The sequence below is a fragment of the Octopus bimaculoides genome, chromosome 14, assembly GCF_001194135.2.
Source record: "Octopus bimaculoides isolate UCB-OBI-ISO-001 chromosome 14, ASM119413v2, whole genome shotgun sequence".
Classification (NCBI taxonomy): Eukaryota; Metazoa; Mollusca; class Cephalopoda; order Octopoda; family Octopodidae; genus Octopus; species Octopus bimaculoides.
The window spans coordinates 27,627,508-27,640,479 of NC_068994.1; the positions used below are offsets into that span (position 1 = coordinate 27,627,508).

Sequence of the window (12,972 nt, forward strand, 5' to 3'; positions counted from 1 at the left end):
GTGCTCTGAAAGTGTAGCTGCTAGAATAAGAATAGCCTAGGCAAAGTTCAGAGAGCTCCTACCTCTGCTGGTGACAAAGGGCCTCTTGCTCAGAGTAAAAGGTAGACTGTATGATGCATGTGTATGAACAGCCATGCTACATGGCAATGAAACGTGGGCTATGACTGCTGAGGACATGCATAAGCTTGCAAGGAATGAAGCAAGTATGCTCCGCTGGATGTGTAATGTCAGTGTGCATACACAACAGAGTGTAAGCGCCCTGAGAGAAAAGTTGGACCTAAGAAGCATCAGATGTGGTGTGCAAGAGAGACAACTACGCTGGTATGGTCATGTGGTGAGAATGGATGAGGATAGATATGTGAAAAAGTCTCACACCTGTGGAAGAGGCACACCTAGGAAGACCTGGGATGAGGTGATGAAGCACAACCTTCGAACATTAGGCCTCACCGAGGCAATGACTAGTGACTGAGACCTTTGGAAACATGCTGTGCTTGAGAAAACCAGGCAAGCCTAGTGAGAACATAACCCATGGCCTATGCCAGTGGTGTAACCAGCCCACTTATGCGTACCTTTCCTTCATTGAACACTAAACTCTGCTTGCAAAGACCTGCTGAGGCAAGTGAAATCGAAATCAAATTCGATGACAGTACCGCTTGACTGGCATCTGTGCTAGTGGAGCACTAAGAGCACCATCTGAGCGGGATCGTTGCCAGGGCCGCTGACTGGCTCCCATGCCAGTGGCATGTAAAAGGCACCATTCGAGTGTGAACGTTACCAGCATCGCTTTACTGGCACTTGTGCCAGTGGTACATGAAAAATAACATTCAAGCGAGGTTGTTGCTAGTGCCTACCGCCTGACTGGTCCTCATGCCAGTGGCACGTAAAAGCACCCACTACACTCTCGGAGTGGTTGGCGTTAGGAAGGGCATCCAGCTGTAGAAACTCTACCAGATCAGATTGGAGCCTGGTGCTGAGTTTGGAGGACGATGTAAATAAAATCAGAATTGATGCATGGTTAAAGGTCATGCAGAAGACAACACTTCTTGGTATAGAAAGAATTTTAAGGAAAGTCTTGTCTACGTAAGGCACAGGAGAGGAAGTAGGAAGGGGCCTTTGTCAACTTGTTGACCACTCCTTGACTGAAATGTTCAGACCATTTAACATCTAAGTGTCTGAGATATACAAAAATGAAACATAATAATAATGGTTTCTGACTTTGGTACAATGCCAGCAATGACAGGGGAGGGGGTTTGTTGATTACATCGATCCCAGTACTTAAGTGGTACTTTATTTTATTGACCTGAAAGGATGAATGGCAAAGTCAAACTTGACAGTATTTTGAACTCAGAACATGAGTTAGAAGAAATGCCACTAAGCATTTTGCTTCATGCTCTAGTGATTCTGCCAGTTCACTACCTAATAATAATAATAATAATAGTAATGATAATGATAATGATAATGATGATAATATTAATAATTATAATTCAATGACCATCTTCCATGCTGGCATTGGTTGGACAGTTTGACAGGAGCAGGCAAGCTGGAGAGCCGTACTAGGCTTCATTGTCTGGTTTCTATGGCAGGATACCCTTTCTACTTTCAACCACTTTACAGAGTGTACTGTGTGCTTTTTATGTGGCACCAAGCACTGGTACTTTTTAGGTGGTACCAACACCAGTGGGGTCACCAATTAACTTGCAAGAAAAAAACATCTCAGATGGGAGAGAGAGTGGGACTGAGAGAAGTGGCTTTGTCCCAGGTGAGAGGTTAGAATATAATAGAGGGATAGAGATAGGTATCTTACTATAGAAGAGATACTTGGCTATCCCAGTAGGAAATGAAAGGAGAGGATGGAGAGATAGAGTTAGAAAGACTGAGAGAGACAGAAAAATGCATAGTGTTGGAGATGCATCAGGACATACTCACAAGATATAGTGGAGGAGAGCATAAGTGGTACAGGAGATATAGAGGGCGATGTTCCATAAGAGTGTGAGTGGAGATGTTTAGAGATGGGGAAGAGGTGACTGTATCAAGTGATGGTGAGACAGGCTGGATTGGCTGAGAAAGGGGAATAGTAGAAATGTGAGAACATGGAAAGTGTGCAGATAAGCACATGAGTGAGAGAGGAAGTGCCCACAGCAGATGGTGACTGTAAGTGGTGGGATGGTGGGTTTTGGAAAGATGGGTTGTGGAAGAGTTTTGACAGAGGACAGATTATGTGTGTGAGATGTTGGGGAGCAAAAGGACTTGTATGTATGGAAGGTCATGATTTTATGTAGCTTGATGTCTTCTCATCTCTGTGAGGCTCAACATCTGAAGACCATTTCTCACCTCTTCATCCTACATTTTCATGGGTTTATCTCTCGCACTGGTTATCAATTTTAGACAGTTTGGGGCCAAAAGAATACTGTTACACTCAATGCCTACCAAACAAAAGAGAAACACCTACACAATTGTTTTAAAAAAGTTCTACATACATGAATAAATTCTAAACAATAACATAACCCCAAATTTAATCAATAAAAATTTCTCCAAAACACCTCTCCAGAATAACCAACCCAAAAACCTAATTACCACTCTACTCAAACCCACATGCCTAAGGAAGACTTTAACTCAACAGAGACTGTATAAAGGCAAGACTAACTCTAATGTATTGCAGTTCAATGATGGCTTAACTGGCTGAAACTTAGAAGTCACTGCCAACAACATTCTTGTTTAAGAATAATAAATATGTATATATATATATATGTACACACACATACATAAATATATATATATACACACATGCACATGCATGTGTGTGCATGTGTATACAATGTGCTTTTTTTCAGTTTCTATCAAAAAAGGCTTTGGTTGGTCTATAGTAGAAGACACTTGTTCATGATGTCACAGTGGGATTGAACCCAAGACAACATGGTTAGGAAGCAAGCTTCTTAGCCATATAGCCATACCTGCACTCATATACTATTTATGCACACATGCACACACACACACACACACACACACACACACACACACACACACACATATATATATACAAGTTGTGCATTCCAGAACTTTTGAAAAGTTTCAGAAGAAACATTTATTTTAAAGAAGTAGAAAACTCTAATCTCCTTCAAAGTAGAGTCATCTCACCTCAAGGGATTTGTTCTAGCAGTCCAGCCACATCCAAAGTGAAGTTGTCTGAGACTCTTGGCAAAGCTTCCTTCACCTCCTTCATCTTAGAGAACAACCAAAGGTCACAGAGAGCAAGGTCTGAAGTGTAGGGAGGGCAAGGGACAATTTGAATGAATTCCCATTTCTGTCGAGTAGTTGATTACATGGTTGGAATTGTGGACGGAATGGATTACATGGTCGGAATTGTGGACGGAATGGATTACATGGTTGGAATTGTGGAATTGCATCAGCAAGTGCTCTGGCCTTTTGTGATGAAATCTCTTCTTGAACTCCCTTAAAATCTCCACAAAGTACTCCTTGTTGACAGTTTGGCCAGAGGGAGCCCAATGGATGCAAATGATGATCTTGTTTTAAAAAAAAAAAGATAATCATGAGTTTCCTGAACAACTTCTTTTGTCTTGCCTCGTGTGCCAAATGAGAAACAGATTCTCAACTCATGAGTTAATCTATAATTATAAGTTTTTGTAGTGGTTTTGTCCAGTTTCACACAAAACTTGATTACATAGTAAGCTTCCAAACTCTCTTCATGTCCTGATTGCATTCTTCAAACTACTCTGTTGTGACAAGTGACATTTAGTAAGGTGTGCTCAAAGTATTGTTACAGTCGTCTCCTTGAATTTGGAATAACAAAAGTCAGCAGGTCAGCTCATTAGATGTATAGTAATGATATACTAAAATTACAACAATCTAGGACGTTTATAACTGTCTCCTGAAAAAGCCTCAAAACTTCTGAAATGTACCTTTTGCTTATGTGTATGTATGTATGTGTGTGTGTGTGTGTTTGGATATATGTGTGTTTGTATATGGATATATATATTTCCATATTGTGTGTATATATATATGTACGAATGAATGTGAATGTGTGTATGTATATATTCTATTGATTCTTTTACTCTATTAATCTTACAGAAAACAAAGCTAAGCAAAGAAATAGTTAAAATATTTCAAGGAAACACAATAGAGTTGCTAATGAGATGGACATTGTGGGGGAAATTCATGTGATAACATAAAATAGCATATGATATGTCATCTGATAACCTATAATATGACATGAATGCTATGATACTTATGCCAGCATGCAAGAACAAATATTATGGTGGTGATGATGATGGTGATGGGAAGAGATATTAGCTGTGTATATTGTACTTGATGCACAATAATGTGAATATGAATAATTGCATGAGTTATAAAAGAAAAAAAAAAAAAAGAAAATAAAAGCTAACATTGGGTAATGCACTCCAACATACACACTTACTAAATAGAAAAAAAAGTTAACAGGATGATCATGGTTAGATTAAGCCTTTGATCTTAAATAATAATGTTATATGCACATGAATAATAACGTTATACACACACAGTGTATAATGAGGTCTGACCTCAAGTTTAACACCAACAGTTTTTCTGCTTGGGTAAAGAATCAATATTAATCAGTATAGATTAATATTATCAGTTTCAATAACAAATGGTATGATTGAAATAGCTAATGGCTTGCTGCATTTCTAAGTTCAAATCTTAGAGTTCATTTTACTTTTCATTTCTCCAGGGTTTGAAAATTGTGCCAGATATATACTGGTGTCACTTCAATTCATTACAGCCTTACTCCAGGTGGTAGCTGTCATTTGATGCCATTCCTACAGTTATTGAGGATGGTACAGGCAGCTGTAATAACACCAGGTAGAGCTGTTCATTTGATGTCACTCTTATTGTTAGTGAGAATGGTGTAGGCTGCTGGTTCTTTCTCCCCACAAAGTTGTTCTGACCTCACTTATAATCTTCAGAAGATATTGATTGATTGATTTACAGAAGAAACTGTATAAACAATAACAACAAACATGCCATACCAGTCACCCTTACAAAGACAGCATCTGTTAACTCACAAGTGAAAAACAAAAGACAAGCAACATTAGTAATACTACTAATATTGAAACTACCATTAATGTACATCTACTACTAGTATACACATCTACTACACTACCACCATCACCACCACTGCTATTACTGCTGCTGCTGCTGCTACCAACCCTCAGTCAAGAGTAACTTTTACTCTGTCTCAAGTCTACCCAATGATGACAATGAACCTGCAGATGGTGGCACAGCCACATCTCTTCACCAAATTAAATTTACAATATCCTTCCCTGTACAATATATTTCCCTGTGCAATATCCCTCCCTGTACAATATTCTCTGTGCAATATCCTTACTGTACAATATTCTTCCTTGTGTCACAGGAATGGATCATACTGGGAGGAACTACAAGGTAAATTATAAATGAACCACAAAATATCTTTACAACAAGGCCAATTCTCAATAAAATAGCAAAACATACATTATTTTCATTGTGAAACAGAAGTGCTGATGTTCTTCTGCTATAATGGCTAGTATGCTTACCAAATCTTGACAAAGAAGAACCTTTTATTTTTTTATCTTTTGATTCATACATTGAACTGTGACCACACTGGGACAACACCTTGAAGGCTTTTACTTAAACAGTACTTTTTTTGTTTTTTTTCTTCTTTTTTAAGCTTGGTACTTGCCAAACTGCTAAGTTACAAAAATGATTGTCATTGGGGGTCAGGTTGACAAATAAACACAAAGATGCATGCATTCACACACACAAACAATGATCTACCACACAGCTTCCATCTATCAAATTCACTCACAAGCTGACTTAGGGCTATAGCAGATGCTTTCCCAACATGTCACCACATTGTGTGACTGAAACCATACAATATTTTTCAAAAACAAATGTAATGTGTGATATACCACCAATCTTTATTTTCATATTAAATTCTGACATAATCATAATTATTTCTTGAAATTTTCATTTTAAAATATCCATTTTTCCAAAAGTTGTAAGAAAACTAATCCAACTTGTGTGAAACAAGAAATGCGCTTGTTAAAATGTTAATGATGTTGATGAGTGTTTAAATAGAGATATTGATTAATATTATGTAAATGTTAAATTTTTAAAGTTATTATTTTACTGATGGAGAGACTAATTAGTGAGAGTGGAGTCAAATTTATTGTAAAGTTCAAGTTTACTGGGACTTCAAGTTTTATCTATTGGCTAGTTCAACCAATCCAAATGAATAAGCTGATAGACGAAAATTTATTGTCTCAGTCAACTTGAACTTTATAATTAATATTAAATACTATGTATGCAGTTAATATATGTAAATTTTTATACATACATACATATATATATATATATATATATATATACTAGTGCAAGTACACTATCTTTAAGGTAGCATGTTTTACATTGATTGGTTTGATATCATTGTATCATATAATCCTATAATGTATATGAGTAAGTATACATATGTCATGCATGTAGAAAGAACACTGGTAAGACATGTAACATGAAGGAAGCTCGTATATCAATAATGGAAAATGCAAAATACAGCAATAAGATAAAGTGCAATTATGTTAAAGAATGGGCATTTATAAACACAACGAAAAATTACTACCTAAATACTGCCAATGAATTTCAATATACATTTCCATACTATCTCCATTTGCAATGCCAGTTTACATGAAAATTCTAAAAGAAAAATTTTGTAATACATACAGTTTTAGGCATTGGAGAGGCACTTCCTCAGGCTTGCATCAAAGTCATGCTATTACATTTGTGCATCTATCAGACCTTGTTACTAGGAAAGTACCAGGAGGAAATAAAAAGGAAAAAAATTAAAAGTGTGTATGTGGGATGGGTCTGTGGGGAAGATATTATGTGGAGGGGATCAAGAGGGTAGATACATAGGAGAGAGAAATGGAAGGAGGGAGAGGAAAATGAATACAAGGTGAAAGACAAGAATTGGAAGGAGGAGGAGGAGGAGGAGGAGCAGAAGAAGAAGAAGAAGAAGAAAACTAATGTCACTGTGTGTTTCAATACATCGTCTTCCTTCGGACAAATCTTGGTACTAATTGACACACCGCCAGCATTTTTCTTCTTCATTTGCTACTTCTTTTCCTCCTCCTTCTTCCAATTCTTGTCTTTCACCTTCTATTTGTTTTCCTCCCCTCCTTCCCTTTCTCCTTCCTATCATTATACATATCCACCCTCTTAATTCCTCCCCCCCTCCACATAATATCTTCCCCACAGACCCATCCCGCATACACACTTTTAATTGTTTCCTTTTTATTTCATCATGGTACTTTCCTAATAACAAGGTCTGATAGATGCATAGTGTAATAGCATGACTTTGATGCAAGTCTGAGGAAGTGCCACCTTAGTACCTAAAACCACATATATTACATAATTTTTCTTTTAGAATTTTCATGTAAACTGACGTTGCAAATGGAGATGGTATGTAAACATGTGTAACTTATAATTAAAGATGTGTTAAAGATTTTTCTTTGTCTTCTTCTTTTCATTGAATTATTTACTCTTTGCCAAACCATATGATAGTTTAATCATTGTGAAACTTGGGTTTTCTACTCTAGAAGTATTCTGGCTTTGGTTTGGATCCTGAGAGTGTTGATAGCCCAGTTTCCAGGTTGAGTGCTTCTCTGGAAATACCCCAACTTCACACCCAGCTGACTTTAGCCATTTGCTCTATACCAAATATATACTTCATATATTCAGACATACATATATATATATATATATATATATATATATATATATATATATATATATATATATATATATATATATAGACACACACAATGCAACTTTTAATACAATATCATTGTAAATGCTATTATCCTATTTATGTTTATGTGTAGTGAAAAATTGAGCCCATCTCATTCACATTAATTTCACCCTTTTGGTACAGACCAAACAAGGAAGTATATTCTTTGTTTATACATAACATGCAGTTATATAATCAAATATTGTTACATGCAAAATGAAAGTGAAGCAAAGCAAGCTGATATGTAGGTATACATAATGTTAGTATTATGTTAAAGCAATGGGCATACATACACAATTGTACCCTGCCAACTTTGTTTCCTCACAACTTCTAGAAAAATAGATATTTTTTAATGAAAGTTTCTACAAATATCCTTCGGATGGTGTAGATTTCAATTATATCAGAATTTATTGTGTAAACATACTATTCTTTGGGAGAGTGGTGAGAGGATTTTCAGAAAATTCACACATAACTTTTGGTAAAATAGGTATCATTAAATGAAAATTTCTACAAATGCCTTTCTGAGTGTGTAAATTATGAATATTAGAGGAATTTGATGCGGAAAGGGAGTACACACATATACATACTGTAATAGCACAATTTATTTTTGAAATTTCAAGTTTCGTTTTGTAAAAATATGTGATATGTATCAGTATGTATGTGTGCTGTCCCACCAATTATTATTTTTTTGTTTTGCATATTAAATTCTGATATAATCATATTCTACATACTCTGAAAGGTATTTCTAGAATATTTCATGAAAAAATACTCATTTTTCTGGTAGTTATGAGAAAATGAACGTGACTCATGAATTTTCTGAAACTCCTCTCACTATCCTTGTAAAAATATTTTCACAACAAATTCTTACATTATCAGAATCTACACAATGCACAGAAGTTGTACTCCAGTCTTGAATACTTCACTCTAACCAGTTATTGTATATCGATGCGCATGCATTACCAGTCCATAATGAACATATATTTTTTTTTTAATTATAATCGAAGATACTTATATTAAAGCCATGGTTATATATGCACAAATGTACGCCACTGACTTAGTCTCCTTATAACTTCCAGAAAAATGAATATTTTTCATGACATTTTCTACAAATATGCATTAGATGGTGTAGATGTAGATTAAATCTGAATTTGCTGTGAAAAAAATATGTTTTCAGGGCAGTGGGGACAGGTGTTTCGGATTCACATAAGTCACAAAATTCACACAGGTCAGCTTGATTTCCTCATAACTTTTGGAGAAATGGATATTTTTATATGAAAATTTCAAGAAATACCTTCTTGTAGATTATGATTATGTTGGAATTTAAAATAAAAATAGAAATTGGTGGGATAGCACACATACATACTGATGCACTTCACATTTATTTGAAAAATTTATTTCACAACAAATTCCAATATAATCAGAATTTATACCAATTGTAGTGTATTTGTAGAAAATTTTATTCAAAAATATCCATTTCTCTGAGAGATATGAGGGAAGGAATTCGTTGGAGTGCATATGTGTAGGAATGCTACAACTAACTCTAGCTGGTTACTGTACAAAGAAGTTCCCAAAAGTAACTGGAAGTGTTCTCTGTGGAACAAGCCCATTGTAGTTCAGGTTTCTGCCATTAGAAGCCACTTGATGCGACCCTCCAGCAACAGTTTGTTGACTAGCAGCGTTGCATGCAGTTGTACTACCATGTGGTGCATCTGTTTTGTAGTGCTTCTTCCCTGTTTGTTGATTTTTGCCTTGGCTGAAATGAAGGAAGAGCATGCTTCTGTGAAATTCTGTTTTCTGCCAGGGAAAACAGTGGTCAAAACAGTTGGCATGTCTCAAACAGCTTACAAGGACGCTGCAATGAGCAAAAAAAAAAAAAAATTTACAAGTGGTTTCCATGCTTTAGGAATGGTCACTTGTCGCTTGAAGACCAATTTCATTCAGGGTGACCATCAACCTCCCAAACACATGAAATCATCATGAAAATTCACGAACTGATCTTGGAGGACCATTTATGAACTTGTTGGATACAACTAGTGTGTCCTGGAGCTCCTGCCAACGAATGTTTGAATGAGGAACTGTGAATGAAAAGAGTTGCAGCAAAATTTGTGCCTTGCTTGCTCATGGAAAAACAGAAACAGTCACAATTGAATGCATGTCATGAACTGAAAGAATAGTTGGAAGTTGATCAGGACCTTTTTTCAAAGTTCATCATGAAGCAGCAATCAAACCAATGGAATCATTTGATGTCACCATGCCCCCAAAAAGTCCAATGTCAAGACGATGCTGATTTGTTTCATCGATGCGAAAGGAATTGTCCACAGAGAATCTTTTCCTCCTGGTCAAGCAGTTAACCAGACATTTTACTTGGTAGTTCTGAAACATTTTTGAGATGCAGTGAAACAAAAATGCTCCGACCTGTGGCAAAGTGTAGAATGGTGGTTTCATCATGACCTGCACACACCACCTTGAATGTGACACAGTTTTTGACCAAAAATGGCTTGACCCTACATACCCACCCAATTACCCACATATCCACCCAGTCTTGCTCCTTGTGACATTTTTTGTTCCCCCAAATGAAAAAAGTCCTTAAAGGGAAACATTTTACAGATGTGGAAGAGGTGAAGAAAAAAACTATGGAGGTGTTAAAAGGCATCACTTCGCAAGAGTTCCAGCACTGTTTCAAAGAGTGGAAAATGCATCTGGATCACTGCATTGCTTCAAATGGAGAATACTTTGAAGGCAGTAAAATTGTAAACATGTAAAATTAAGTGAATAAGATAATATTGCAAAATTCCAGCTTCTTTTGGGTACCCCCTTGTAATATTGTGCATGCATTACTGGAAGTCCATAGTAAACGCATTATTTTAAATAATAATTTTAGATATGTGTGTGGTATGTATGTTTGTACATACACACACACACATATATATAAATGAAAGAAAATCATACTTATTCTCCTTGCTCCATTTCTATTTCTCTCCTGTAGCTTTTGCACACACACGTCTGTACACCCACTCACACACACACACATTCTTCTACACTTTAACACTCCTTTCTCTCCCACCTCCATCTGTCATCTCTGCTTGACCATTACTGACTCTTTAGCTTGCCAACAATCTCAACAAACACTCATGTTATTTATCTTCCTTACTGTCCACACTTCTCTCAAAACAAAAAAAAAAAAACTAATTTTGTTCCCTGCACCATTACATCTGTTTTTTCACCCCTTCATCATGGTTATTTTTATCCACAAATTTATTTCAGCTTCTTCATGATAGTTATTTCTTCTCCTTTGTGAATTTTATCATTTTCTAACCATCCTCTGGACACGCAACCAAACTCTCCAGACCTTTTACTAGTATTGTGTAATTTATACCAGTTTCCTAAACATTTCTTCTTTTCACAAATTCATACATTTTCTCTCATTTTAAATTTAACTTTAAACATTACCCTCTTTGATGAAAAACATTTTCACAATCCTATATACTTTGATGTATTGTTTGAAAATAAGAATATTTCTCCCAGACCAACGATGACTGGAATATTTTCAATTGTTAGATCAATGGAAATATATGTACACACACACATGCGTGCACACACACACTTGCATGCACAAACACACACACATACGCATACATGCATACATACATCATCATCATCATCATTTAAGATTCTATTTTTCCTGAGTGTAAACCTAATGCACTCTGTTCATCAATAACAGCTTCCATCTTACTCTTGCCATCCCATATACATCATCATGACTTAAATTTCCCTCATTTGCACAAGCTCTTACCTCCTCACATACAAGCTTTCACACCACTTACCTAACAATTACACTCAATCACCAAGGCCACACCAATCCCACTTTGTACTTCCATGTTTGCACACTTGCATACCTTTGTACACATACATACAACTCCCTCTTATGCCTACTTCTAGACATAGATACACTCATACACTTTCACCTATGTACCCATCCTTTCCTCCATTGTTAACTTCTCATCATTAAAAAATAATTCTCTCCTGGTTTCTAATCTCTCACCTGTTTTTTTTTTTTTTCTCTTTTTACTGATTATTTCTGCCTCTCTTTCTCTCCAATGCTTTTCTTTCTTCTGATGAAGGACTAAAGCTGGAAACGTTAAATCACTTTCTCTTTCCATTAAAGTATTATGCTAAGATGACATTCATCAACCTATGTTCTTCTTGTCTCAAAATACAGTTAGCAAGCGATAACAGAAAACTCAAGTACTACAATTAGCTATTTTCTATTGAATTGTTGACTTCAAAATTATAAAAACTATGTGTTTATATCTGTGAACATACACACACACACAAACACGCATGCATACACGCATGCACACACACACAAACACAGAGTGCAAAAAATATAAATAACACAGAGATGTGATAAAAAAAAGAACAGAGTGTATTAGGTTCACACTCAGGAAAAATAGAACCTTAAATGATGATGAGGATGATGATGTATGCATGTATGTGTGTGTGTACATATATTTCCATTCATCTAACAATGGAAAATATTCCAGCCATTGTTGGTCTGGGAGAAATATTCTTGTTTTCAAACAATACATCAAAAGTTTTTTTGTTTTTCTCTTCTGTCTTTCTTGCAGAAATCTCCACCAATAAAAGCAAAACTAATATAATACCAATAGCAATTGCAGCACCAATTCTTGCACTGTCTGTGGTATTCTTAGCAATTGTATTTCTCTACTACAGAAGGTAGGCAATATTTTTTCTTTACCATGTAACACTACATTTTTGTACCTTTTACTACTTTAAGTTGGTGTACCGCTTTCTGAACAGAAATGTATGCCATCTTTTTATATAAAAGCATAATGATGATGATGATGATTTGCTCTTGGTTTAAGCAGGAAACCAACAGTATCGAGGGAAGGGGGTTAGTCAGTTCTATTGACCCGAGTACTTCTCTGTTACTTTATTTTATCAACACTAAAAAGATGAAAGGCAAGTTGATCTCAACAGAATTTGAACTCAGGCTATAGGAATACAACAAATACAACAGCATTTTTCTGGTTCTCTGCCAACCTCAGTCAGATGGATGGATGGATGGATGGATGGATGGATGGATGGATGGATGGATGGATGGATGGATGGATGGATGGATGGATGGATGGATGGAT

General features: G+C 36.1%; 1 protein-coding gene across 1 annotated transcript in view; it reads left to right on the forward strand.

Annotated features, from left to right (window-relative positions):
* LOC106878084 (VPS10 domain-containing receptor SorCS3) overlaps positions 1-12,972 on the forward strand; it is a 1,235,712-nt gene that overhangs the window by 1,186,343 nt on the left and 36,397 nt on the right. The window contains exon 24 of the mRNA XM_052972785.1: positions 12,442-12,550. Within this exon, the coding sequence (XP_052828745.1) occupies positions 12,442-12,550 (109 nt within the window). The remainder of the gene's footprint in view (positions 1-12,441; positions 12,551-12,972) is intronic.